This window comes from Oreochromis aureus, linkage group 7 (genome assembly GCF_013358895.1).
Source record: "Oreochromis aureus strain Israel breed Guangdong linkage group 7, ZZ_aureus, whole genome shotgun sequence".
NCBI classification, from domain to species: domain Eukaryota; kingdom Metazoa; phylum Chordata; class Actinopteri; order Cichliformes; family Cichlidae; genus Oreochromis; species Oreochromis aureus.
The window spans coordinates 7,571,197-7,595,121 of NC_052948.1; the positions used below are offsets into that span (position 1 = coordinate 7,571,197).

The 23,925-nt window shown below is 39.3% G+C and overlaps 2 protein-coding genes and 1 non-coding gene across 3 annotated transcripts; all 3 read left to right on the forward strand.

Moving 5' to 3' along the window:
* The first annotated feature begins 98 nt into the window (after positions 1 to 98).
* Positions 99 to 171, forward strand: trnar-acg. The gene has a single exon. It is a non-coding gene; the product is annotated as a tRNA-Arg (tRNA).
* An 8,452-nt stretch (positions 172 to 8,623) lies between these two features.
* Positions 8,624 to 13,598, forward strand: LOC116335822 (cocaine esterase-like). Its single transcript, XM_039614656.1, has 13 exons — positions 8,624 to 8,777; positions 9,999 to 10,191; positions 10,281 to 10,422; positions 10,618 to 10,751; positions 11,319 to 11,472; positions 11,560 to 11,664; positions 11,773 to 11,871; positions 12,024 to 12,167; positions 12,274 to 12,351; positions 12,440 to 12,587; positions 12,701 to 12,850; positions 12,945 to 13,017; positions 13,093 to 13,598. The coding sequence occupies exons 1-13, from the start codon at positions 8,702 to 8,704 to the stop codon at positions 13,277 to 13,279; spliced, it is 1,683 nt and encodes a 560-aa protein (XP_039470590.1). The 5' UTR covers positions 8,624 to 8,701; the 3' UTR covers positions 13,280 to 13,598.
* Positions 13,599 to 14,738: 1,140 nt separating this feature from the next.
* On the forward strand, positions 14,739 to 21,057 carry LOC120441037 (cocaine esterase-like). The gene is made up of 13 exons (XM_039614654.1): positions 14,739 to 14,904; positions 15,251 to 15,443; positions 15,520 to 15,661; positions 15,892 to 16,025; positions 18,778 to 18,931; positions 19,020 to 19,124; positions 19,246 to 19,344; positions 19,489 to 19,632; positions 19,733 to 19,810; positions 19,899 to 20,046; positions 20,160 to 20,309; positions 20,389 to 20,461; positions 20,530 to 21,057. The coding sequence occupies exons 1-13, from the start codon at positions 14,829 to 14,831 to the stop codon at positions 20,714 to 20,716; spliced, it is 1,683 nt and encodes a 560-aa protein (XP_039470588.1). The 5' UTR covers positions 14,739 to 14,828; the 3' UTR covers positions 20,717 to 21,057.
* Positions 21,058 to 23,925: the final 2,868 nt, after the last annotated feature.

A 23,925-nucleotide genomic window follows, 5' to 3' on the forward strand; every position in this document is an offset into this window, starting at 1 on the left:
CTCGCTGGGATCTTTTAGCTGTAGGTCAGGAATAACCAACGCGGGCTTTGTCTTAGTGTCTCTTGAAATAGTGATGCGATAGTGATTCATACCAGATCGGGCCAGTGGCGCAATGGATAACGCGTCTGACTACGGATCAGAAGATTCTAGGTTCGACTCCTGGCTGGCTCGTGCGATCTTTTTCGATTTTGTGAAATGAAACTTTTGCTCCCCTGCTTGCTAAATGTGTTACTAGTTTAGGTAGCGAATGCCATTAATTCAAACATCTAGAACCATGTATAATGTATAATTTTATACATATATGAGAATTATAACACCATGTATGATTCTATTGTCCACAAAGGTATTTTGCGTAATTGGGATACTTTAAAACCGGATAATATGTATAGATTATTGTTTTGTATTGAACACCATATTTTCAACCTGTTTAATTTTCTGAGGCGCGAGGAGCCCGATGTTAAAATGTCCACCTTTAGAGCTTAAACAAGTTTTTTTTTTTTTTTTTTTTTTTTTTAAAGGTAACACAGTTGTTTTTATTGTATTAATGCTTAATTATATATTGTGTCACTTTTCGCTACTCTAATAAGGTAGGTTCTGTGTAGCAGTCTGATATATAATGAATAAATAAAAAAACTGGGTCACATCCTGCAAGAAACACTGTCTCTATGTGACAGATAAAAGGAGAAAGCCTCATAAGAGGAAGCACTCTTTCTGTCTCTTGGCTCTTTGGCTCACATTTCGGAGAATCTGTGTGGTGTTGTGTCGACTGCAAAAATGCAGTTTATTCGTAATTTTGTAGAAAAAGGCTTTGCACCTGTGAAAAAAAAGATATCCACACCCCCAAAATCACTGTAGATCAAAGTAGCTAAGCCCTGGTTAACTGCAATTATATTACAGGAGATGAAAAATATTGGAATGATTGAAAGAAACAAAGATTGTTTTAGGGTCTGAAGATTTGACTTTCTTATTGAAAGAGATGAAAACTAACTGAAAGCTTAAAAGATCTGAAGGTCCAACTGTTGTTATACAAATGTGCAAGCTTGTTTTAATGACGTTCGAAAGAAAAAATGGGATTCAAACATTCTTCTTTTAGTTAATAATTTACATTTGCTTTAACGTAATATTACACAAAGTTTATGAGTAATGTTTTCACAGATGTGTGTTTAATGAATCATTTATGTTAAATCACCCATGATGCATTAGGAATTGTCTACACAGTTATACATGGGCCCATTTTTAGAAACAATCACTCCTGTATGGACAGATCACATGGTTATAAACCAGGAACAAATTTGATTTAATCAGATTACAAATACAAAATGGGATGATCCATCACAAACCTCGACAATTTACTGTTTTTAATCCACACAATGATTTTGGTTTGTGCTGATATCTTTGGTAAAAGGGTTCTTGACTGACACGTTGGGACCTAACATCACAAACCAACATCTGGTGACACAATATACCAAATGAAAATTGGCCCCTGTAGATGTCATGGTTCCCTTGCCCTCTTTTGCTGGCCTGCTTTTTTCTCTTTTGTCTCCTCTTTCGGTGTATGCCTGTGTTGTTGTCCGTGTGCTTGTCTTTTTCAGGGGATGCTCCTCCACCTTTTGATCCTTCAGTCACTTGTCCACAATCAGCTGATTACTCGCCTGTTCCTCATGAGGTCTTCATGCTGGTTTCTAAACAACCAGATCATTGCATCACCAAGGTAACGTATCATGCCACAGTCATGTCACATTTTCCATCAGTTTTTGCCTTTGCTCACTCTGTTTCTGTGCAGACGTTTCAGCGTTACGGATCTCCCCAACCTTCTGTGACAGTGTCTGAGTGTGCCTTCAGACAACCTTCAATACCTCTGCCCCGTCTCCTGGACCCAACAGTGTTTATTCTGTATTCATAATTATCTGCAAATAAACCTGTAAAACTTTACCACAGTGTCTCATCATCATTCTGTTGTTTTCATAACAGTACACTGTAGAAATAATGGACTGTGTATTAGGTATTGAGGTCATAGTGAATGTAGTTTATTAGTGTGCGTCGTAGTATGATTTTGCTGGTAATAGAATGTAAGATTACAAAATAGAAAATAGTCCTGGGGTGCAGGGAAGTGGGGCAATTAACTCTCACCCCCAAGACAGTAGCAAGATTTACTGAGGGTGAGGGCCAATGGACATTACCTTAAAAGGAGATGGGGGTCAGGGTGTCAGCACCCCTGGCCACTTTACCAGTGTTTTTCCATTGTGGAGGGTTTACTGTAGGAATTGGAGACCAGAGACTATAACTGTAACTGTGTGAAACTCTTCAGATCAACCTTTAGAGTAGGACTGCACAGGATGCAGTGCGCTGATCTCCAGATGCATCTGTAAGGAAAATGGGTAATAAAAGTATTGTGTGAAATTTGGAAACATCTCTGCGTGATCTCTACCAAGACAAAAAGAATCGGAGAGACCGACGTTGTCGCAACAACACTTATGTAGATATTCCACTAAATCTCATTTGTGATTTATGATGAGTGTTACCATTAATTATTTATATTTCTTTACGCTTCTGATTAATTTAGTAAAACATCAAAAAGATTTTCACTGTTGTCAGAAAATAAGACGTTTCTAATTCTCTACAAACTTATGAGCTGTTGTCTAGATTGCAATAATAGTATATGTTTATTTTTTTATAGCAGATGAAATAGAAGTATCAGGACAGGGTATGAAGTTATGAGCTGTGATGCTGCAGAGAAAGTTGTTCACTCTGGTGAGGTCTAATGAGTCTAATGGGAGGCTGAGCCTTCATCCCCAACCAGTTACTCGTCCTTGAGCCTCATTCTGCCAAAGGTTTCTTAAAATGGAGTTTTTCTGTCCCACCATCCCCAAGTGCTTGCTCATAGGGAATTATTTGATTGATGGGGGTTTGTCTCTATTATTTTTAAGGTCTTTTATTTATTATATTTAACAATTATTATTGTCAAATGGTGCTATATAAATCAAATGTACTCAAATTAAACTCCCATTCAAACCTAAAGTCGCCTCACCCAATTTGGACATCCAGCGAAATAAAATACTACAATATCAACCAGAAATTAGAAGCATAGCCAGCAGCTGTTATATTTGGTTTCTAATTTAATCATTTTGTCTGGTTTAAAAATAAAAACTCATAAAAGATCATTGTTTCATTGTCTGGTTTATTCTTTTCCCATTTATCGATTATCCAAGTCCTTAAAATGCACACATGTATATATGAATAATTCAGTCATAGAAATATTAATGTACTGAGATCCTACGCTCTTACATGGAGATATAAAACTGTCTTTGGTAAACAATGACCATTTCATTGCTTGATTGTATAAAATAAAACCATTTTGTCCATACATACTTTAAAAAAAACTATGTAACGGCACCAAAGTGACAACTTCCTGTTCAAAAGAGAAGTTTAGTTTTTAGCTTTATGAAAACGGCTGTGCTAGGTTATTGCTGTGACTGTACACTCGCTCAATCATCATCCTTTTCTTAGCGATGTATCCTGTTTAATGGTGCCAATCTGAGGATGTAGCAGTTGTAGCTCCAACTGTCAGAAAAAAGGGCTTTCACATTGCAAGAGTTTGTAAAACTCTGTGACTCTGTTTCCTGTCACAGTGACTGTGAACCTTTTATGCTTAATTTATTAACAAACTGGTTAATAAATTAAGCAACTTAGGACTCAGCAGCTCACTGTGCAGCTGGATACTGGACTTCCTGAGCAACAGACCCAGAACGTCAGAATGGGAGAGCACACCTCCTCCACCCTCATTCTGAATGTGGGTGTCCCACAGGGGTGTGTCCTCAGTCCCCTCTTATACTCAATTTTCACCCATGACTGTTCACCAATCCACACCAGTAACACCATTATAAAATTTGCTGATGACACCACTGTCATAGGACTGATCGACAGCAACGATGATTCAGCCTACAGAGAGGAGGTTCAGCGACAACAACCTGCATCTGAACACAGCCAAGACCAAGGAGATGGTAATCGACTTCAGAAGAACAAAGCGATCTGAGCACTCTACCCTCTACATTGATGGGGAGGAGGTAGAAAGGGTAGAAAGCTTTAAGTTCCTGGGAGTCCACATCTCGGCCGACCTTACCTGGTCCACAAACATCTCCCACCAGGTAGGGAAAGCACAACAAAGGCTGTACTTCCTCAGGAAACTACGTCAGGCCCAATTACCCCAAAGACTGCTAGTAAACTTCTACCGCTCCACCATCGAGAGCCTTCTGACTTACTGCTGCACACTCTGGTTCAACTGCTGCACCGCGGAGGACAAGAGGAAACTGCAGCGGGTGGTGAGGGCAGCAGAGCGGGCAATCAGCACTTCACTAACCCCCCTCAGAGACATCTGTACTGGCAGACTTCAGCAGAAAGCCAGCATCATCATCAAAGACCCCTCGCACCCTGGACACTCACTTTTTCCCCCCTTCCCTCTGGTAAACGCTACAGGTCCATCAGGTCAAAGACAAACAGACTCAACAGAAGTTTTTACCCACAGGCTGTCAAACATGCCCTACCTCCACCCTGACTGGAGGATAACTGCACTGCCAACACTCATGGACATTACACCTTATTTATAAATCGTATTTCTGTTTATACTTCAATGCAACCAACACCCTTACCTCTTTAAACTGTATTTATTATAACCTTATTTGGTATAGTTCCAACAGCACCCCCATGAACATAAAAAGGGGTAAAACACACACAAAAAAAACTAACTGAGACCAAAACCAGTTATTAATTATCCTGTAAATTAAACCTTATATTTAAAGAAAGACAAATGTGAATGCAGTGCTGTGTGTAAGCCTATACACTGATATTGAGATTTGTTTTTCACCATTCCAGCGATTAAAGCTGCTAATGCTCAGAGAGGTAATTTCATTTTATTTATTTATTTTTTTTTAAGAAAAGATTATAAAACCCAACACTTGATATTTACTGTTACACACTTTCATGAACAAATATCACACACATTTGTCTAACATCCTCCCAAATTGCTGCAGCAGAAAAGGCCGAGTTTTGTTGGGACTGACCATGGAGATGAAATGTTTAGAGTGTTTGGACTTTGCTTCACAACTACCCATGTTAAATTAGCCAGTAAGACTTTATAAACATCTCTGTTTCCGCACAGCACTGCATATGTTTTTTTTTTTTTTCAGAAGTATGAAAAATGAAAATTTTCCTCATCCCCATGCCCTGAGGCTGAGGAACAGTTGAGCAAGATCATGATGAGCTACTGGGGGAACTTTGCTCGCACAGGGTAGGAATTTCGAACTATTGTAGATTTCACACTTCACACATTTAATAACTGAATAACAAATGTATAGTGTTTAGATCTCCTGATGGGCACAACCTAGTCCACTGGCCAAAGTATGGAGCAGAAGAAAAGTACCTGGCGATTGGTTGAAAAAAGCAGGCAACTGCTCAGCACCTGAAGAAGGAGCGGTTTGTCTTCCTGACTCAGACCGTCCCAGAGAAGATCAAACAGCATGAGGAAAATGCAGAACGCAGCGAGCTGTTGTCACATCTCTTTTCTCTTTTATATAGTTTTTTAAAATAATCAGACCAAGCAATAATTCACTTTTCACATACTGCGAAATATGAGTTAGTATGGACCAACAGTGTCTCTTTATTAATCCTTATTCTAAAATAAAATTAATATTAAGTCATGCTTATATTGTGTTTTTTTTTTTTTAAATGTCAGTCTTATTGGATATACAATCCTAAACACAGATATGTAAAATAATCCTTTGCAATGACAACAGCAGTTTGATGATGGGTACACCAATGCAATTTTTTTTACATGTAACTGTTGAACTGAAATAAAATAGGAGTGAAAAGAGAAATCCTCCTTGTGGGTGATAGTTGAGCCCAGCTGTCTTGTATTACACTGATAGAAAGCAAATTAAAAAGATGTGACAATCTGTTCCTTTTCATTTTTTTTTCTCTTGCTGCTGACAAGTGTGCTCAAGCTGAAAAGCTCCCTGGGGTTGTGCACTAGAGAGGATTTGAGAGATATTCTTGTGGAGTCCCATATGTGAGTGACACATATGGGACCGGAAACAAAGGTCCAAAGGCAAATTATTTAAATAGCTGGATTTACAGATAGAACTTTTCATTTCAAGAATTGTATTGTATTAGGTTAGAATCAAAATGTAAATTCTCTCTCATATATATATATATATATATATATATATATAGATAGATAGATAGATAGATAGTGTAACATTTAAAGAAATTAGTTTACTGCTGAACTGTATATAACCATCATCCTTATCATTGCATCAATTATCATTCATCAGAGCATTGATTGAAGCTGCTGCCATTAGGTTATAATTTGTATTACAGGGGTTATCATAATCAAATATTAACATGTTTATTATAGGTGCAGTTATAACCACTTTAAAATGATTGAGTTAAATATATATATATCAAAACTCATATGCTGAGTATATTGTTACAGTAAAATAGTAGCTGAGCAAAGGCCTGAATGTATTCAGCTTTTTGTGGTATTTGAGTTTGCCTAGTTACAGGTGACAGAAGGATGTCCAGTTCATGGTGACCTCAAAGGCCTGAGATCATCACCATATTTGAAAGGGGATGCCAGAAAGGGGAACTTCTGTGTCTGCATTTATTTCTTAGAATAGATCATTGTCTGTACAAGGGGCAAACAATGTTCTTAAGATGCAAATTATGTGCTTGTAAACGCATGAGGGGCGTCATAATACCCTGATGTTATAAAAGCAATCTAGAGTGTATTTTGGGGAGAGATGTACAACTGTTTTGCAGTTTACACCTCTCCACGCTGCGTGTATTCATTAAAAATCAATTGTTTGATCGACCTCTTTTGGACCATCATTGTTTTACTCTCGTCCTCAATTTCGGACCCGTAACAATAAATAAATAAATAAATAAATAAATAAATAAATAAATAGATATAGATAGATAGATAGATAGATAGATAGATAGATAGATACATACATACATACATACATACATACATACATACATACATACATACATAGATAGATAGATAGATAGATAGATAGATAGATAGATAGATAGGCGTTTGGAAGGGGAGGGGGGATGAGTGTATATCTGCATGTGTATGTGTGTGTGTGTGTCCAGAGTTCAGCTGAGACAGTGTGGCAATGTGGTCTTTTTTTTTTTAATTAATAAAGAAAAACACAAAGCTAAAAAAAAGCAAAATGAATAAATGTTTCAACACCCTATAATGATATGAAATATTTATATAAGCACCAAAAGTTGAATCTGTTCATCTGGACGTAGCGTTTTGTGGGAGAAACGTTTCGTCACTCATCCAAGTGACTTCTTCAGTCTCAGCTGACTGCAGGTTTCCCCAACCCTTATAAACAGTACATTTGCATAATGACTGAAACCAGCCCACTGAAGGAACAATGGGCTGTGAGGTTGTGAAACGTTTCTCCCACAAAACGCTACGTCCAGATGAACAGATTCAACTTTTGGAGATTTGCTTTCCTGGATGATTGAGAATGCATCAAGACATTTATATAAGCAGTCTTACATAAAATTGGTAGACAGCTGTTTATGTATAATTCATTATATTGTCCATAAAGGTACACTTGTAGTAAAATCAACCTTATCACTACATATCACAAGCATATCTCTACCAAGCACAATGAAATTTACGTAGTACTTTGTTCTACACTGAGCAGAGTCTTTATAACATGTAGCTGTATCTCTCATGGTCAATATAAATGGAAAATCTACAAGGAATAAGATTGCAGGTATAAAGCAAAGCAAACATTGTGTAAGCTATTAAAACAACTCATGGCATTTACAAAGTGAAGTTTTGCTTTGAGACTATAATAACGGAAGTGCTTAAGCTGTACAACTGGGATACTTTAAATTCAGATTATCATTAGTTGGATACATTTAATTTCAATTTTTAAAAATGAATTCTTTCACTTTAGGAAGTATTAGGTGTGAAAATTTGTTTTTCTTATTTTGGTTATCCAGTTTGATAGAAGAAAATAATGGCAAAAAAAAAAGTAAGAATGTTCTAATAAGTTTGTTAGAGATTTTTCTCTAACAAACTTCTCTTTTTCTGTGGAGCTGTCACAAACCAGAGGAAATCTCTGCCAACTGACTTACTATTAATTGATTTTGTATGATATTAATGCCCTCCCTGTCAGTGTTTTTAGGTAAATCTTCTGTAACCATTACAAACATTAAAGGTGAAATAGCACATATTTGTCTTATCCCCCCTTTTGATTTCAAACCTTGAACGTGAATATTGACCTAAATGTACTAAGCCATTTATTACATTCTGATTAACCTGAGGAACATATGTCTGCAACCAAAGCGAGCCAGAGTTTTTATTATGAAAAGATGATCAACAAAAAGGCTTTATAAAAATTCATAATTAAAATAAATCCCCCTTCATTAAATAAAGCACTGTAGTCAAGCAGGTCTAAAACAAAGAAGTAGAAGGTGTTCTGGACACACTTCACTAAATGTCGGTTTGTTGTCAAACTGAATGAATGACGTCACATCCTGTAAGAGAAACTACCTGTTTCCCTATGTGAAAGAGAAAAGGAAAAAGCTTAATAAGAGGAAGCACTCTCTACGTCTGTTGGCTTTTTCGCTCACGTCTCAGAGAATCTGCCTGGTTTCTTAATCCAAAAAGTCGACCATGAAGTTCCATGTGCAGCAGACTTTCTGCTTCTTGATATCCGTTTTATTCCTCTGTGTTGTTGCAGACCTTCAGGGTGAGTAGGGGAAAACTGTTCTTGGCAAAATGACCTTTGTCACAACACTTAAGTTGTGTCTAATGTATGCCTTTGTGTTTGTGTGTCGTACATGTAGTGCATGTTTCTGTTGTAGGAGTTTCTCTTAGAAAAACATCTGTTACAATCTGACAGCTGCAATCAATCATCCCTCAGACAGTAATAATTATAGTAAAAACAGAAGCAGTTCAGACACGGTTAATCTGATTTACAGACTCTAGCTGTATTTTAGACATGCTCTTAAAATAGAAATGAACATAAGGTTAACTTCATGTTGTATCAGCCCTCAGTTGGGGTAGTGTTGGCCATTTAGAGTAATTACCTATTCAACCTATTCATTTTGTTCAAAGGTGAAAGATTGGAAATAACCAGGCTAGGTGTGCTGATAGGAGAGGAATAAAGATAAACTTTTTAGTAGGACAGGGTGCAAGTGTTATTTAAGTAAATTTCCTTTTTGCTGACTTCATGCTGATAAGGAATAAATGGAGTATTGCAGTGACTGTGAATAAACAGAAACAGATCTCATGCTCAGCTCTGTTTCTTCACCAGGATAATTGTAGACACCACACAACAAAGAAAGTTTATGTTAAAAAAAAATAGCAAGAAAAATTTTTCAAATTAATGATGAGATATCACAGCTGGTCAGATTATTTAAGATGGTTAGCTCCACCACTATAAAGATTGGGATTATATTGTCCTCAGCAAAATCTAACCTTTTTCCTCGGTTTATAAAAGTAGCCAGCAGTTTGAGATGTTTCCTGGATACTGAATTTATTTACACAATTAACCAGTTAATAAAATTTCTGACTACTTTCTCTTTTGATCACCTACATGGTATAGTGAACTCTGAGTTTTAGTTCTTTCACATGGCCTCACATGACTGTATAAACTTAAAAGTTCTGTATAAACAATTTTAAACTTGTCAGATGAATATAGTTTGCATAAAAATAAGGTACTCCCAGGATTCAAATATTGGATATTTTGAAGAATTAGGTATAATTTCTAAGTGCTAAGTACTTTTAACCCATTCATGACAGTGTTAACTAGCTTTTTTTTGATGACGTTAACAGAACCAGATATTGCATATTATGAGAAATTCTGGATGTCAGTTATAATTTCTAAGCACTTGTCACTGGAAGACTTAATTTTTTTAAATACAAAGTTTTATGTTATGATTCTCACTGATTTCTAATATCCTGACAGCACCTGTAGTCCACACAAAGCTCGGGAGCCTGAGAGGTGAGTATGTGAGTGTGAAAGGGAAGGAGACTGGTGTCCATGCCTACTTGGGTGTCCCATTTGCCAAACCACCCCTCGGCCCTTCCTTGAGACTGGCTCCACCTCAGCCTGCAGAAGGATGGGAAGGAGTAAGAGATGCCACTAAGCAGCCACTAATGTAAGGAAGGTGTGCTTCAGATTCTTGCAAAAGACACTTTGAGAATTGATTGGCTTTATTTATCAATCCTGATATTGTCTGTCTTTAAGGTGCATTCAGTCTAAGCAACTTGTTTTAGATACGCTTGATAAACTCAATGGACTGCAGGCAGAAATACCAGAAATCTCTGAAGACTGTCTTTACCTCAACATTTACACTCCTGCAAACAAAGCTAATGGTGCCAAGCTCCCAGTAAGAATCCTTTTCTGTAGGTTTGCCTAATCACAATCTGAATAAAGATGCACATTTTTAGAACCCATCTGTACTAAAATTTAAACTAAAATGTTTTTGTCTGTTAAATGTTTAAACTCTTGAAGACTTTTTATTGCAGCTTGACTGAGACTCCAAAAGATCCTCCAAGGAAAAGTCTTTTGTTGTTCTCTTCAGGTCATGGTCTGGATCCATGGTGGGGGCTTTGCAATGGGATCAGCATCATTCTACGATGGCTCTGCCCTGGCTGCTTACCAGGACGTAGTTGTGGTTCAGATTCAGTATCGCTTGGGACTTCTGGGTTTTCTCAGGTAAATAAACTCAAGTTACCAAATTAGAACATACTGTAGTTTTGTTTTCTGCTTTTTTTTTTATCTGATCTTATATGAAAAAGAATTCAAAGTTGTCTGTCTTTTATAGCTTGTTACATTTTCAGATCCTGACCATGTCACTAAGCTTCAACAAATGTGTTGAGGTAGCATAGGCATCTACGGCCTTGCTATAAAACTGGCCTCTGATAGCGGGCTTTAAAGACAAGACACTACACGCTGGTCTGTTGCCAGCTTGGGGTGGCATTAGGGGTGGCTGTAGCTCAAGAGAGCTTGTTGAACTGGATCAGTGTCTTAATCTCCAAAATGACTGTCCAGATCACTTTCTTTGCATCTAAGAAAAAAGTCCACTTGTCTTGTTTTTTACAGACTAAGACAGACTTCAGCTCTCCATGTATTCCTCACAATAAAAACAATATTGGTGACTGTGGAGAGCACTAGCAGGGCTCTCCTTGATTCTGATGGCCTACTGGGGATCATGTGCAGTCTCACATGAGTTTTATATTTCAATTGTAAGACAAGATATAAAATAACATTTTGTTCTATCAGCACTGGAGATGAGCACATTTCAGGGAACTTTGGCCTGCTGGACCAGGTTGAAGCTCTCAAGTGGATCCAGCAGCACATTCACAACTTTGGAGGAGACCCAGGATTAGTTACCATATTTGGAGAGTCTGCTGGTGGAGTGAGCGTGTCTCTTCTGGTAAGAATCTACAGGAAAAGTGCTTTAAATCAAGGATTTTACTCTAGAACAAAACCTTAATATTTGATGTGTTACTTGAATCACCAGCTCCTGTCACCTCTGTCTGATGGGCTGTTTCACCGTGCCATTGCTGAGAGTGGCACAGCTGCGATGAATGTAATTGTGGATAAGAATCCTCTACCAATGGCGCAGGTGAATTATCCATATTCTTCTTTTTTGGAGGGTTAAACATTTTTGTTGCAGAATAATGAGAATATTAAAATGGATTTGTTTTGACAAATATTTGACATTTCACCTCAGGCAGTTGCAAACGCATCTGGCTGCAGCCTTGAAAGCACAAAGAAGATCAGTGACTGCATGAGAAACCTTGATATTGATACTATAGTGGGTTTTACACAGGTGAGATAATGGGTGGAAACATAATAGAGAATGCTGATTAGCTGAATACGATTATTATGTCATCTAAAATATTTCTTTGAAGCCTTTCATTTCTCTCTCAGCTATGTTCATGCTATCACATCTTTTACTTTTGTACATTTTATTCTCTTAAGGATCCAACTTTGAGATTCCAAGTAAATGTTGATGGACATTTCCTGACTAAACCTGTGGATGAGCTGTTTCGTAAACATGAACTTCATGCTGTACCATTCATGACTGGTGTCAATAATGATGAAGGTGGATGGATGCTTGCATCAGTAAGTGTTGCAGAAACTTGTGAATAAAGAGCTCAATGATCTCAGTGTGGTTTGTTGTTGTTTTGCAATTGTGAAAAAAATGTAATTTGGCTTGGTATTTCCTTAGTTTTTTGCTCCACAAAACTGGACAGAAGGACTAGATCGAGAGTTTGTTGTGAACATCGTGTCCTTCTTCTACCCCGATGTAAGGCAGACACTACCTGATATTATAATATGATCATCCCTTGACCTGCTCAAGCTTCTTTAACTGATGTGTTCCTTATTTCTTTAAGCCTAAAGCAGCATTTATCAGAGATGTGATAGGTGACGAATATATCGGAAATGGTGATGACCGTGTGAAAAACAGAGATGGGTTCACTGAGATGCTAGGAGATTTGTTTTTCACCATTCCAGCGATTAAAGCTGCTAATGCTCACAGAGGTAATTTCATTTGTTTAATGAAAGATTAAACAAATCTGCCTAAAACCCAACACTTGATATTTACTGTTTCACACTTTCATTAACAAATATCACACACATTTGTCTAATTCTAGATGCAGGCGCTCCTGTATACCTGTATGAGTACCAACATCCTCCCAAATTCCTGCAGCAGAAAAGGCCGAGTTTTGTTGGGACTGACCATGGAGATGAAATTTTTACAGTGTTTGGAAGTTGCTTCACAACTACCCATGTTAAATTAGCCAGTAAGACTATATAAACATCTCTGTCTCAGCACAGCACTGCATATGTTTTTTTTTCGAAGTATGAAAAATATGTTTTGCAACATGATCGTTTTAGATCCATGCAATGAGGATGAGGAACAGTTGAACAAAATCATGATGAGCTACTGGGGGAACTTTGCTCGCACAGGGTAGGAATTTCGAACTATTGTAGATTTCACACTTCACACATTTAATAACTGAATAACAAATGTATATGTGTTCAGATCTCCTGATGGGCACAACCTTGTCCACTGGCCAAAGTATGGAGCAGAAGAAAAGTACCTGGCGATTGGTTTAAAAAAGCAGGTAACTGCTCAGCACCTGAAGAAGGAGCGGTTTGTCTTCCTGACTCAGACCGTCCCAGAGAAGATCAAACAGCATGAGGAAAATGCAGAACGCAGCGAGCTGTAGAAAGCTCACATCTTGGCTCTGCTCCATCAGTTTTAAAGTAATTAGACTAAACCATAACTCACTTATCAAAAGGTCTTGTGAAACATTAGTTGGTGTGGTTGATCCATATTCTAATATAAAATTAATATTTTGTTTTTTGTTTTGTTTCATTTAATTAAATCCCTTATTTGGTTTTTCAAACAATGTCATTCTTACACCAGAATGAAAGTGTTATCAATAACTGCCCAACTCAAGTCACCTGGTTGTTACCAGGGTATTTCAATTCTAGCACTGTAAACATGGGTTTTGTAAAATAATATAACATTTATAAAATAAAAAGGATTTGACAAACCAATTTTGCAGCATTTTGTCTGTCTGTGGCCTCTGCTGCTAGTATTACCTGAAAACCTAGCACTCTATCCCCTAGAACATCCCTTCAGAAATAACATGCCTTGATAGGTTTGTAGCATAAACCTATTCGCTGGAACATTCAGGACAATTTGCTACACAGCAAAAACAAAGACACAAGTAGGCAAAGTTCTTTGTAGTACTCATGCATGAGGGAGGCTTGCCTGGAGCCAAGTGTCGTTCCACCCACCTGACCTCCGTCAGACTCCCAGCCAGGTTCCCCATAGCACTCCTTTTATTGTGGTTACATGAATATGCATAGGTTCATTAACATATAACATCTTACATAGGTATACATGTGAACAAAGAATACTGTGTGTGTGTGTGTGTGGGGGGGTCAAAGCATGACCCCATATATGACTTCCTAAACCTGCTGGCCTGGAAGTCCAGCAGTTCATCTAAACAAAAGGCACTTAGCCTAAAACAGATATAGATACGTTTATCCTACCATAAAACAATAAGACAAGGTACGACCTCTCCCATGCTCCCAGAGTGTGGGTGTGAAAACCAGAACACTCTGGAATGCACACAATGCCGTTGCAGACTATTAAGGATCAAACCTCCTAAGCATATATGGTTAAATATTTCTTAATACAAATGACAATAATAAAATCTAAACCCATCATGCCTTTTTTCATATTTTTCTCCTAACACTTTGTGTTGTGTACATCCAATCGGTAGAAATCCTCCTGAGCAACTGTGGCAACACCCCTGTATCTGAGTGGATCATGAGAAATGCAGTGCAAGCAAAAACAGTTGCACTTGTATTAAATACTGTATCAAAGTTCAAGAGCCTGTGACACAGCATGCGCTCATATGAATAAAATTGTAACCAAGTTCACGTTTTGAGCTTTTCGGACAGACAGACAGGGAAAAAAAGGGGATTGCAAGAAAAAGTTGTGAATTATGATAGCGGCGAAGTAGGCGGGACATCCTAAACAGAACGTGTTCTGGAAGTGAGACCTGAAGTGAATTTAAAGTTTAGACTTTTGATTGGACTTTAGTCCCATGATGGTTTGGCGTCAAACTGAATGACGTCATATCTGGCCAGAGACATTAAGGAAAAGGAGACAGCTTCATAAGAAGACGCACTCCCTCTGTCTCTTTGGTCTGCGCTCAGTTCTTGAGAAACCTGCGGAGTTTCGCAATCCACAAAGCCACCATGAAGTTTCCCGCAAAGCAGACTTTCTTCTTCTTGATATCCGTTTTGTTCCTCTGTGCTGCTGCAGATCTTCAGGGTAAGCAGGATAAAACAGTTCTTAGCAAAATGGTGACAACACCTAATTTATGTGCAATGCTTGTGTTCTTTAAACCTACATGTAGTGCATGTTTTTCTTTTCTTTTTTTTCTTTTTTGCACGAGTCGCTTTTTGAAAAACTTCTGTTTGAATCTGGAAATAGTAATCAATAATCCTCAGTAGTATTATGGCTGTTATAGTCATAATAAACACTGATAATTAAACATCAACTTTTGTGCTCTAAGTCCAGGTGACTTTTTACCTAAAGTGAAAGTACCTTTCACTGGAATTTTTTTTTAAATAAAGTTTTATGTTAAGATTTTCAGTCATTTCTAATATCCTGACAGCACCTGTAGTCCACACAAAGCTCGGGAGCCTGAAAGGTGAGTATGTGAGTGTGAAAGGGAAGGAGACTGGTGTCCATGCCTACCTGGGTGTCCCATTTGCCAAACCACCCCTCGGCCCTTCCTTGAGACTGGCTCCACCTCAGCCTGCAGAAGGATGGGAAGGAGTAAGAGATGCCACTAAACAGCCACCAATGTAAGAAATGTGAACTTCAACATACTTGGAGAAATTATTGGCTTTATTTGTAAAATTAGCATTGTCTCTTTTTAAGGTGCATTCAGTCTAAAGAAGCTGTTGTGGATCTGGCTGATAAACTCGGTGGACTGCTGGCAGAAGTACCAGACATCTCTGAAGACTGTCTTTACCTCAACATTTACACTACTGCAAAAAGAGCTAATAATGCCAAGCTCCCAGTAAGAATCTTTTGCTGTAGGTTTTGAGGGATGCCTAATCACTCTCTCAATAAAGACACCCATCTTTAGAACTCAATTGTACATTTTATCATCTAAAATGTAAATGTAAGTTTACATTACAGTTTGTCTGTTTAAAGTTTAAATTCTTAAAGATTAGTTATTGTAGCTTGACTGAGACTCCAAAAGAGCCTCTAATCTTTGATGGAATGCTCTTTTATTGTTCTTTCTAGGTCATGGTCTGGATCCATGGTGGGGGCTTTATGCTGGGATCAGCTTCAACATATGATGGCTCTGCCTTGGCTGCTTACCAGGACGTGGTTGTGGTTCTGATCCAGTATCGCTTGGGACTTCTGGGTTTTCTCAGGTAAATAAACTCCATCCATCCATAATCTCTCCAACGGGTTGGCCCCAGCTGCCTCCTCCCAGTGGAACACTGTGAGCCCAGAACTCCTCACCAAGGAGGTGTCCAGGAGGCATCTAGTCAGATGACTGAACCACCTTAACTGGCTCCTTTTAATCTGGAAGAGGACTGCTCTGAGCCCCTTCTGAATGGCCAAACTCCTCACCCCATCTCTAAGAGAGAGGGCAGCCACCCTTGGGAGAAAGCTCATTGCCACAGCACCAATCTGTCCATAAAAATTATGAACAGAATCTGTGATAAAGGGCAACCCTGGCAGAGTCCAGTACCCCCGAGGAACAATTATGATTTACTGTCAGCAATGCAAACCAAGCTCTTGCAACAGTTGTATAAGGACAGAATGAACCATGACAATGGGCCTCACACCCCATACTACTGAAGCATCTTACACAGAATACTCTGAAGGACAAATCGAATGCCTTCTCCAAGTCAACACAACACATGTAGGCTGCTTGGGCGAACTGCAATACACCCTCAAATATCCTCGAGAAGATAGAGAGCTGTGTTCCGCACCCGGGAGGAGTGGGAGGAAAAGCACATTGTTCCTCCAGTACTAGCGGTACGACTAAATGACACACTCTCTATTCCAGTACCCTGGCATATAATTTCCTGTGGAGGCTGAGGAGTGTGATCCCCATATAGTTGGAACAGACTGTCTTATCCCCCTCTGGAAGATGGGAAGCACAACACAGGTCTGCCAGTCTAGCGGTAGGCCCCTGATCTCCACACAACATTCTAGAGGCGTGTCAACCAAGACAGTCATACAATATTCATAGCCTTACAGAACTCAAGGCAAACCTCATCCACTCTAGGGGCCCTGCAACCAAGGAGTTGTTTAACTGCCTCAGTGAACTCTCCTCTGGTTAAGCATTAGGTGCCCCACTTGTCCCCAGACTCTGCTTCTGCTACAGAAGACATGTCAGTGAGAGAAAGGAGGTCCTCAAAGTATTCCTTTTGCCGCCTGACAATATCCTCAGTTGAAGTCAGCAGCACTCCACCAGCACTTTACACAGTGTAGGTAAAGCACCCCTTTCCCCTCCTGAGCTGCCTGATAGTGTTCCAGAATTGCTCCAATGAGATCTGAGTCTTTTTTCATGGCCTCATTAAACTCCTCTCACACATAAGCTTTTACTTCAGTCACTGCCTGAGCCACATTCTGCTTGGCTTGCCAGTACCCATCGGCCGTCTCGGGCATCCCACAGGCTAACAAAACCTGATAGGACTTCTTCAGCGTGATGGCTCCCTTCAACTCTGGTAACCACTGTCTAGTTCTGGGGTTAGCACCATGACAGGCACCAAGCCCCTTGCAGCCACAGCTCAGTGCAGCAGCCACAGCAATGGAGATGCTAAACATAGCCCTTTCAGACTCAATGTCCCCAGTTTCCCTTGGAATGCTGTCAAAGCACTGCTGAAGGTAAGAGTTGACGATCTTCCAGACTGCGGCCTTGTCAGGTGTTCCCAGCGCACGCTCACAATACGTTTGGGTGGTTCAGGTCTGTCCACCGTCATCCCCACGTGATCCAACTCACCACCAGATAGTGATCATTTGACAGTTAAGCACCTCCCTTTACCAAAGTGTTGAGAACATAGGCCCGCAGATCTGATGATATGATTACAAATTTGATCATCGACCTGCAGCCTAGGCTCTCCTGGTGCAACCTGCAATTACATACACTCTTATATTTGAAGATGGTGTTCATTATGGAGAAACTGTGGTCCAGTAACAGAACATGTTTCATGTTAAGCAGGCTGTTCCTCCCACTCACGTCCGTCCAGGTACCACTATCACTGCAGACATGAGCGTTGAGGTCTCCCAGTAGTATGACAGAATCAATTAGTTGGAGCACTCTCAAGCACCCCACCCCTGGACTCAAATAATACCATAAGGGCAGATGATAGACAGGACCCATTCCCCAACCCAAATGTGCAGGGAACAAACCCTTTCATCCACCTGGAAATCCCCCAACGTGCAGGCCAAAGGGATGCCAGGATACCTACCCCAGCCCGAAGCTTCTCACCAAGGGCATGTCCGGACTGGGAAAGACTCCAGCCCCTCTCTAGGAGACTGGCTCTAGAGCCAAAGACACGCCTTCAGGTGAGCCTGACTATATCTAGCCAGTACCTCTCAACCTCCCACACTAGCTGAAATTTCTTCCCCACCAGAAAGGTGACATTCCATGTCTCCATCACCAGCTTCAGTAGTTGGGCATCAGTCTCCCAGGGTCTCCACCCATGGCCGCCACCGGCACACACTGCACCTATCCTCTACAGTGTCTCCCATGTCGATTGTTCAAACTGTGGGGCCCCAGTAACCCTTTCCAAGGCCTTGTAAATTGTTCCCTCGATGTTGCACCCATAGGAATGAACTCAGGTTGTCAATGTAGAACATACTATGGTTTTGCTTTTCTGCTTTTTTATCTGATTTTATAAGAAAAAAATTGATAGTTTGCTTTATTTATCACGAAGTATAAACATAGCTTGGTACATTTTTTACTGCCTTACCGTATCACTCAGCTTCAGCAAATGTGTGGAAGTGGCATATGCAGCTACTGCCCAACTGGACAAATAGAATGCAAAAGTGGTTTTCAGAATCCTGGCTCTACTAGCTGCTGTCAATAACACATGAATAGAATTGTCTTGTAAAAACACATTTCAATCAGGAAAAATACATTATAGAAATAACATTTTGTTCTATCAGCACTGGAGATGAGCACATTTCAGGGAACTTTGGCCTGCTGGACCAGGTTGAAGCTCTCAAGTGGATCCAGCAGCACATTCACAACTTTGGAGGAGACCCAGGATTAGTTACCATATTTGGAGAGTCTGCTGGTGGAGTGAGCGTGTCTCTTCTGGTAAGAATCTACAGTCAGAGGAACTTTATTTAAACTTTTTCACTCTAGAACAAAAACTTAATATCTGATGTGTTACTTGAATCACCAGCTCCTGTCACCTCTGTCTGATGGGCTGTTTCACCGTGCCATTGCTGAGAGTGGCACAGCTACAATGAATGTACTTATGGCAAATGATCCTCTACCAATGGCGCAGGTGAATTATCCATATTGTTCTTTTTTGGAGGGTTAAACATTTTTGTTGCAGAATAATGAGAATATTAAAATGGATTTGTTTTGAAGAATATTTGACATTTATATTTGACATTTTACCTCAGGCAGTTGCAAATGCATCTGGCTGCAGTCTCGAAAGCACAAAGAAGATCAGTGACTGCATGAGAAACCTTGATATTGATACTATAGTGGGTTTTACACAGGTGAGATAATGGGTGCAAACTTGATAGAGTATGCTGAATATGATTATTATGTCGTCTACAATATTTCTTTGAAGCCTTTGATTTCTCCCTCAGCTATGTTCATGCTATCACATCTTTTACTTTTGTATATTTAATTTTCTCAAGGATCCAAATTTAAGATATCAAATAAATGTTGATGGACATTTCCTGACTAAACCTGTGGATGAGCTGTTTCGTAAACATGAACTTCATGCTGTACCATTCATGACTGGTGTCAATAATGATGAAGGTGGATGGATGCTTGGATCAGTAAGTGTTGTAGAAACGTCTGAATAAAGAGCTCAGTGATTACAAGCAGAGCTTATCCCAGGATTTATGAAACATTAATAGTGGCTTTGTATTTTTTTAGGTTTTTGCTCCACAAAACTGGACAGAAGGACTAGATCGAGAGTTTGTTATGAACATGGTGTCCTTCTTCTACCCCGATGTAAGGCAGACACTACCTGATGTTACAATATTACTGTCCCCTGACCTGCTCAAGCTTCTTTGACTGATGTGTTGATTATTTCCTTAAGCCTAAAGAAGCATTTATCAGAGATGTGATAGCTGACGAATATATCGGAAATGGTGATGACCGTGTGAAAAACAGAGATGGGTTCACTGAGATGCTTGGAGATTTGTTTTTCACCATTCCAGCGATTAAAGCTGCTAATGCTCACAGAGGTAATTTAATGTGTTTAATGAAAGATTATACATATCTGCCTAAAACCTAACACTTGATATTTACTGTAACATACTTTCATTAACAAATATTACACACATTTGTCTAATTCTAGATGCAGGTGCTCCTGTATACCTGTATGAGTACCAACATCCTCCCAAATTCCTGCAGCAGAAAAGGCCGAGCTTTGCTGGGACTAACCATGGAGATGAAATGTTTACAGTTTTGGGATTTTGCTTCACAACTACTCACGTTAGGTTACCCGGTAAGACTTTATAAAAAGTCTGCTTTAGTGCTCGATCTGTTTGTTGATTGAAAAATGTTTTGCAACATGATCGTTTTAGATCCGTGCCCTGAGGATGAGGAACAGTTGAGCAAGATCATGATGAGCTACTGGGGGAACTTTGCTCGCACAGGGTAGGAATTTCCAAATGTTGTAAATTTCACACATTTAATAACTGAATAACAAATGTATATGTGTTTAGATCTCCTGATGGGCACAACCTTGCCCACTGGCCAAAGTATGGAGCAGAAGAAAAGTACCTGGCGATTGGTTTGAAAAAGCAGGTAACTGCTCAGCACCTGAAGAAGGAGCGGTTTGTCTTCCTGACTCAGACCGTCCCAGAGAAGATCCAACAGCATGAGGAAAATGCAGAACGCAGCGAGCTGTAGAAAACTCACATCTGGGCTCTGCTCCATCAGTTTTAAAGTAATTAGACTAAACCATAATTCACTTATCAAAAGGTCTTTTGAGGAATATCCATACTCTAATATACAATGAATATTTTGGCATTTTCTTTTAATTAAATCCCTGATTTTGTTTTTCAAAGAAAAAAATGTCATTCTTACATTTTCACAAATTTGTGAATGGACTGTCCAATAGGATGAAAATATTAACAATAACTGCCCAACTCAAATTACCTGCTTGTTACCAGGGTATTTTAAATCTAGCACTGTAAACATAGGTTCTGTAAAATAATAAAAGATTTATAAAATCAAAAGCTTTGACAAACCAGTTCGTTTGAGGTTCACTTGAGGTCTACTGTGACTAACAAAAGAATATTCATATGGCATGGGAAATGATACACTCTTACAAGGCAAATTATTCAAATATTTGGATTTACAGATAGAATACTTAAAGTGCAGCCCCACCTAAGTTGAGATCCATTTAATAGTGACAAAAATGTATTTGTATGCATGTCTATTTTTTTGCAAACATTAGTAAATCCATACATACACTTTATATTTTGGATACTCTGGTGAAATCTAGAGTATGTATAATTTATATTATTCTATTCATTTTTGCAGACTTCATAATAATATGGGTGTATTATTTGCTAGATTGGTTCTTTATTAAATTGCTCACCTTTACAAATGAAATAAACAAGTTTGCATGTTTTCTTGTTAGAATAATTTTTTTTTTAATTTTTTATACTCACTGATTGTATTTAGGTTTAACATTGTACATTATTAGAGGTAAATGGTGATACAGCCTGTCTGCAAGGCTGCACCTCTGCTAAACCAGTCACGGAAATGGACCTCTGGGCTGCGTTTGGACTATTTGCGCCTCTTGGTGCAGTTTTGATAAAATTATCTGTGTGATGTGATGTCATGTGACATGCTGTATGGTAGTCTGTATAATATTACCAGTCCATCTGAGGAGTCTGAGCCCCAGTTTAGCTGAGATAAAGTGCAGTATTTTTTTGTCTGTGGGTTGTGCTAGTGTTACCTGATAACTTAGCACTCCATCCTTTCAGACGCAACATGCCCCTTTTTCATATTTAAATTCTAACATTTTGTGTTGTGTACATCGAGCAGAGGCGGAGCCAGACATTGTATACACCCGGGGCTTAGCCCTAAAGGGTAATACATGGGGAGGGGGGGTTGGAAATGACAAAAAAACCTGCTTTGAAGTTGACGATTTATTAGGCTGTGTTGTAAGCTTTAAAAAAAAAAAAAAAACTTAATATGAGAAAAAAAATATCACATATGCAGCTTAAAAATAGTTTTTTACTTAAACAGCAAGGCAGAACGAAATTAGGGCTGTTTCAAGATACGGGGACTAAACCCCATTTCAACCACACCCAGAACTGATCCGGAATGAAAACAGTAGAATAACGGTTCAAAATCAGGACTACTTTAGGACTTAACCAACAAAGAACCAAAATCAAAACTAGATGACAGTAGCACTGAAAATCATCACAGATCTGCACTACACTGACAACACCTCTTTATTGTGGAAACATGAGATTGTATCTTTGAGGCTTGAGTTTTGCAAACCTATCAATGACATTTTCAGGGTCAACATTATCCAAGTACTCCTTTTCAATAGATAATATGGCCAAATCATTCAGCCTCTCTTGTCCCATGGTTCTCCTTAGCCACATGTGGAGACGACGCAAGGCACTAAAAGAGCGCTTACAGCTGCAGCTACTGACAGGAATGGTTAGTGCAATTCTAAAGATGACCTTCAGAGTTGGGAACATGTCCTCATCAAGCAAGTGGAAGGCAGTTGTGATGTTGCAAATGTCCTCTTTTTCCATTTTTCTTTTCATGAAGTTTTTTGCCACAACAAGTTCTTCAGGCTTTATCGTCACATGGTAGTGTGCCGCAATGGGTTTTAAGGCATCTTCGGAAAGCAATGTTGGGGAGGATGGATTGCATGCCTGAATGCCCTCCATTATTTTCTGTCCTGCCCCAGAAAATCTGTCTGCTAGCTCCTGCAACATTCGGTCCAAACAAGGAAAGAATATCTCGTACCTAAACTCTGCTGAGCTTGTGAGATCTGGTGTTGCACCACACCTGGACTCAAGTACAAATCCTTCAAGTCTTTTCTGTTTGTGTCGTGCCCCTGAGGAATCTGGATGTTGTAGCTTCCACAAATGTCCATGGCCTTCTCAAATATTTCCTCAGCAGCAGCCTCTGTGCGCAGTTTACTTAGTGTATCAACTACCGACATCTTGGACTCCACAGCTTTGCCCATGTCTAGCCTTTCTCCCTGCAGGTAGCGGTGCAGGCCTTCAGTGATGCCAAGCAGCTGTGAGAACATGATTAACATGTACACAGTCTTGGGTTTTGACAGCTTGGACAAGATCCCTTTAGCAATAGGAGTGTTTGTGGCTTCGAGAGTTGTTAAAACTGCAGAAATGTTGTTGAGAAGGGCTTTGATGGAATTTACTTGGCAGGCCCATCTTTTGTTAGAGAGCTGAACAAGCTCAGATGCAAACAGTCCAAGGTCCTTTTGCAGTTCCTTAAACTGTGTGTGGTTTACCAGGGAGGTGTTAAAAAATGTGTAGACATTTTCCAAAAGTCCAAAGAAGTCAGAAGCAGCTGGAATAGCTTTGCATGTATGGCAAAGGACAAGGTTGAGCTCATGTGCATAGCAGTGCACATATACTGCTTCAGGGTGTCTCTGTCTAAAACGGGCCTGCACACCACCCACAGGACCACTCATGACAGATGCCTCATCATAGGATTGAGCAACACAAAGTAAGTCACTGAGCGTGTGATACTGCAACAGCTCCTCAATAGTGTCTGTAATGCACTGTGCATCAAACCTTTCTAGTTTCTGTAGACCAAGAAAACATTCTTTGACATGGCCTTTACATGACACAAAACATACACACACTGCAAGCTGTTCCGTGTGCCCATCTCTAGCTTCATCAGCCATAACAGAGTACATCTTAGCTTCCTTCATCTCTTTAACTACAGTATATTTCCAGTTATTTCATGTGAAATACTGGTTATCATCTCATTTTGTGAAAAATGAGACAGATAGGTAGTATGTGAGACAGGACTGTAATTTTTCAAAGATGGATCAAATGTTTTCAGCAGCTTCATGCACTCAAGGAAGTTCCCTTGATTATGACTGGTGGATTCCT

Coding starts and splice junctions, on each gene's coding strand:
- LOC116335822 (XM_039614656.1), top strand. CDS start 8,702: ATGAAGTTCCATGTGCAGCAGACTTTCTGCTTCTTGATATCCGTTTTA. Junction 11,665..11,772: donor ATCCTCTACCAATGGCGCAG/GTGAATTATCCA, acceptor ATTTCACCTCAG/GCAGTTGCAAACGCATCTGG. Junction 12,588..12,700: donor AGCTGCTAATGCTCACAGAG/GTAATTTCATTT, acceptor GTCTAATTCTAG/ATGCAGGCGCTCCTGTATAC.
- LOC120441037 (XM_039614654.1), top strand. CDS start 14,829: ATGAAGTTTCCCGCAAAGCAGACTTTCTTCTTCTTGATATCCGTTTTG. Junction 20,047..20,159: donor AGCTGCTAATGCTCACAGAG/GTAATTTAATGT, acceptor GTCTAATTCTAG/ATGCAGGTGCTCCTGTATAC. Junction 20,462..20,529: donor GGGAACTTTGCTCGCACAGG/GTAGGAATTTCC, acceptor ATATGTGTTTAG/ATCTCCTGATGGGCACAACC.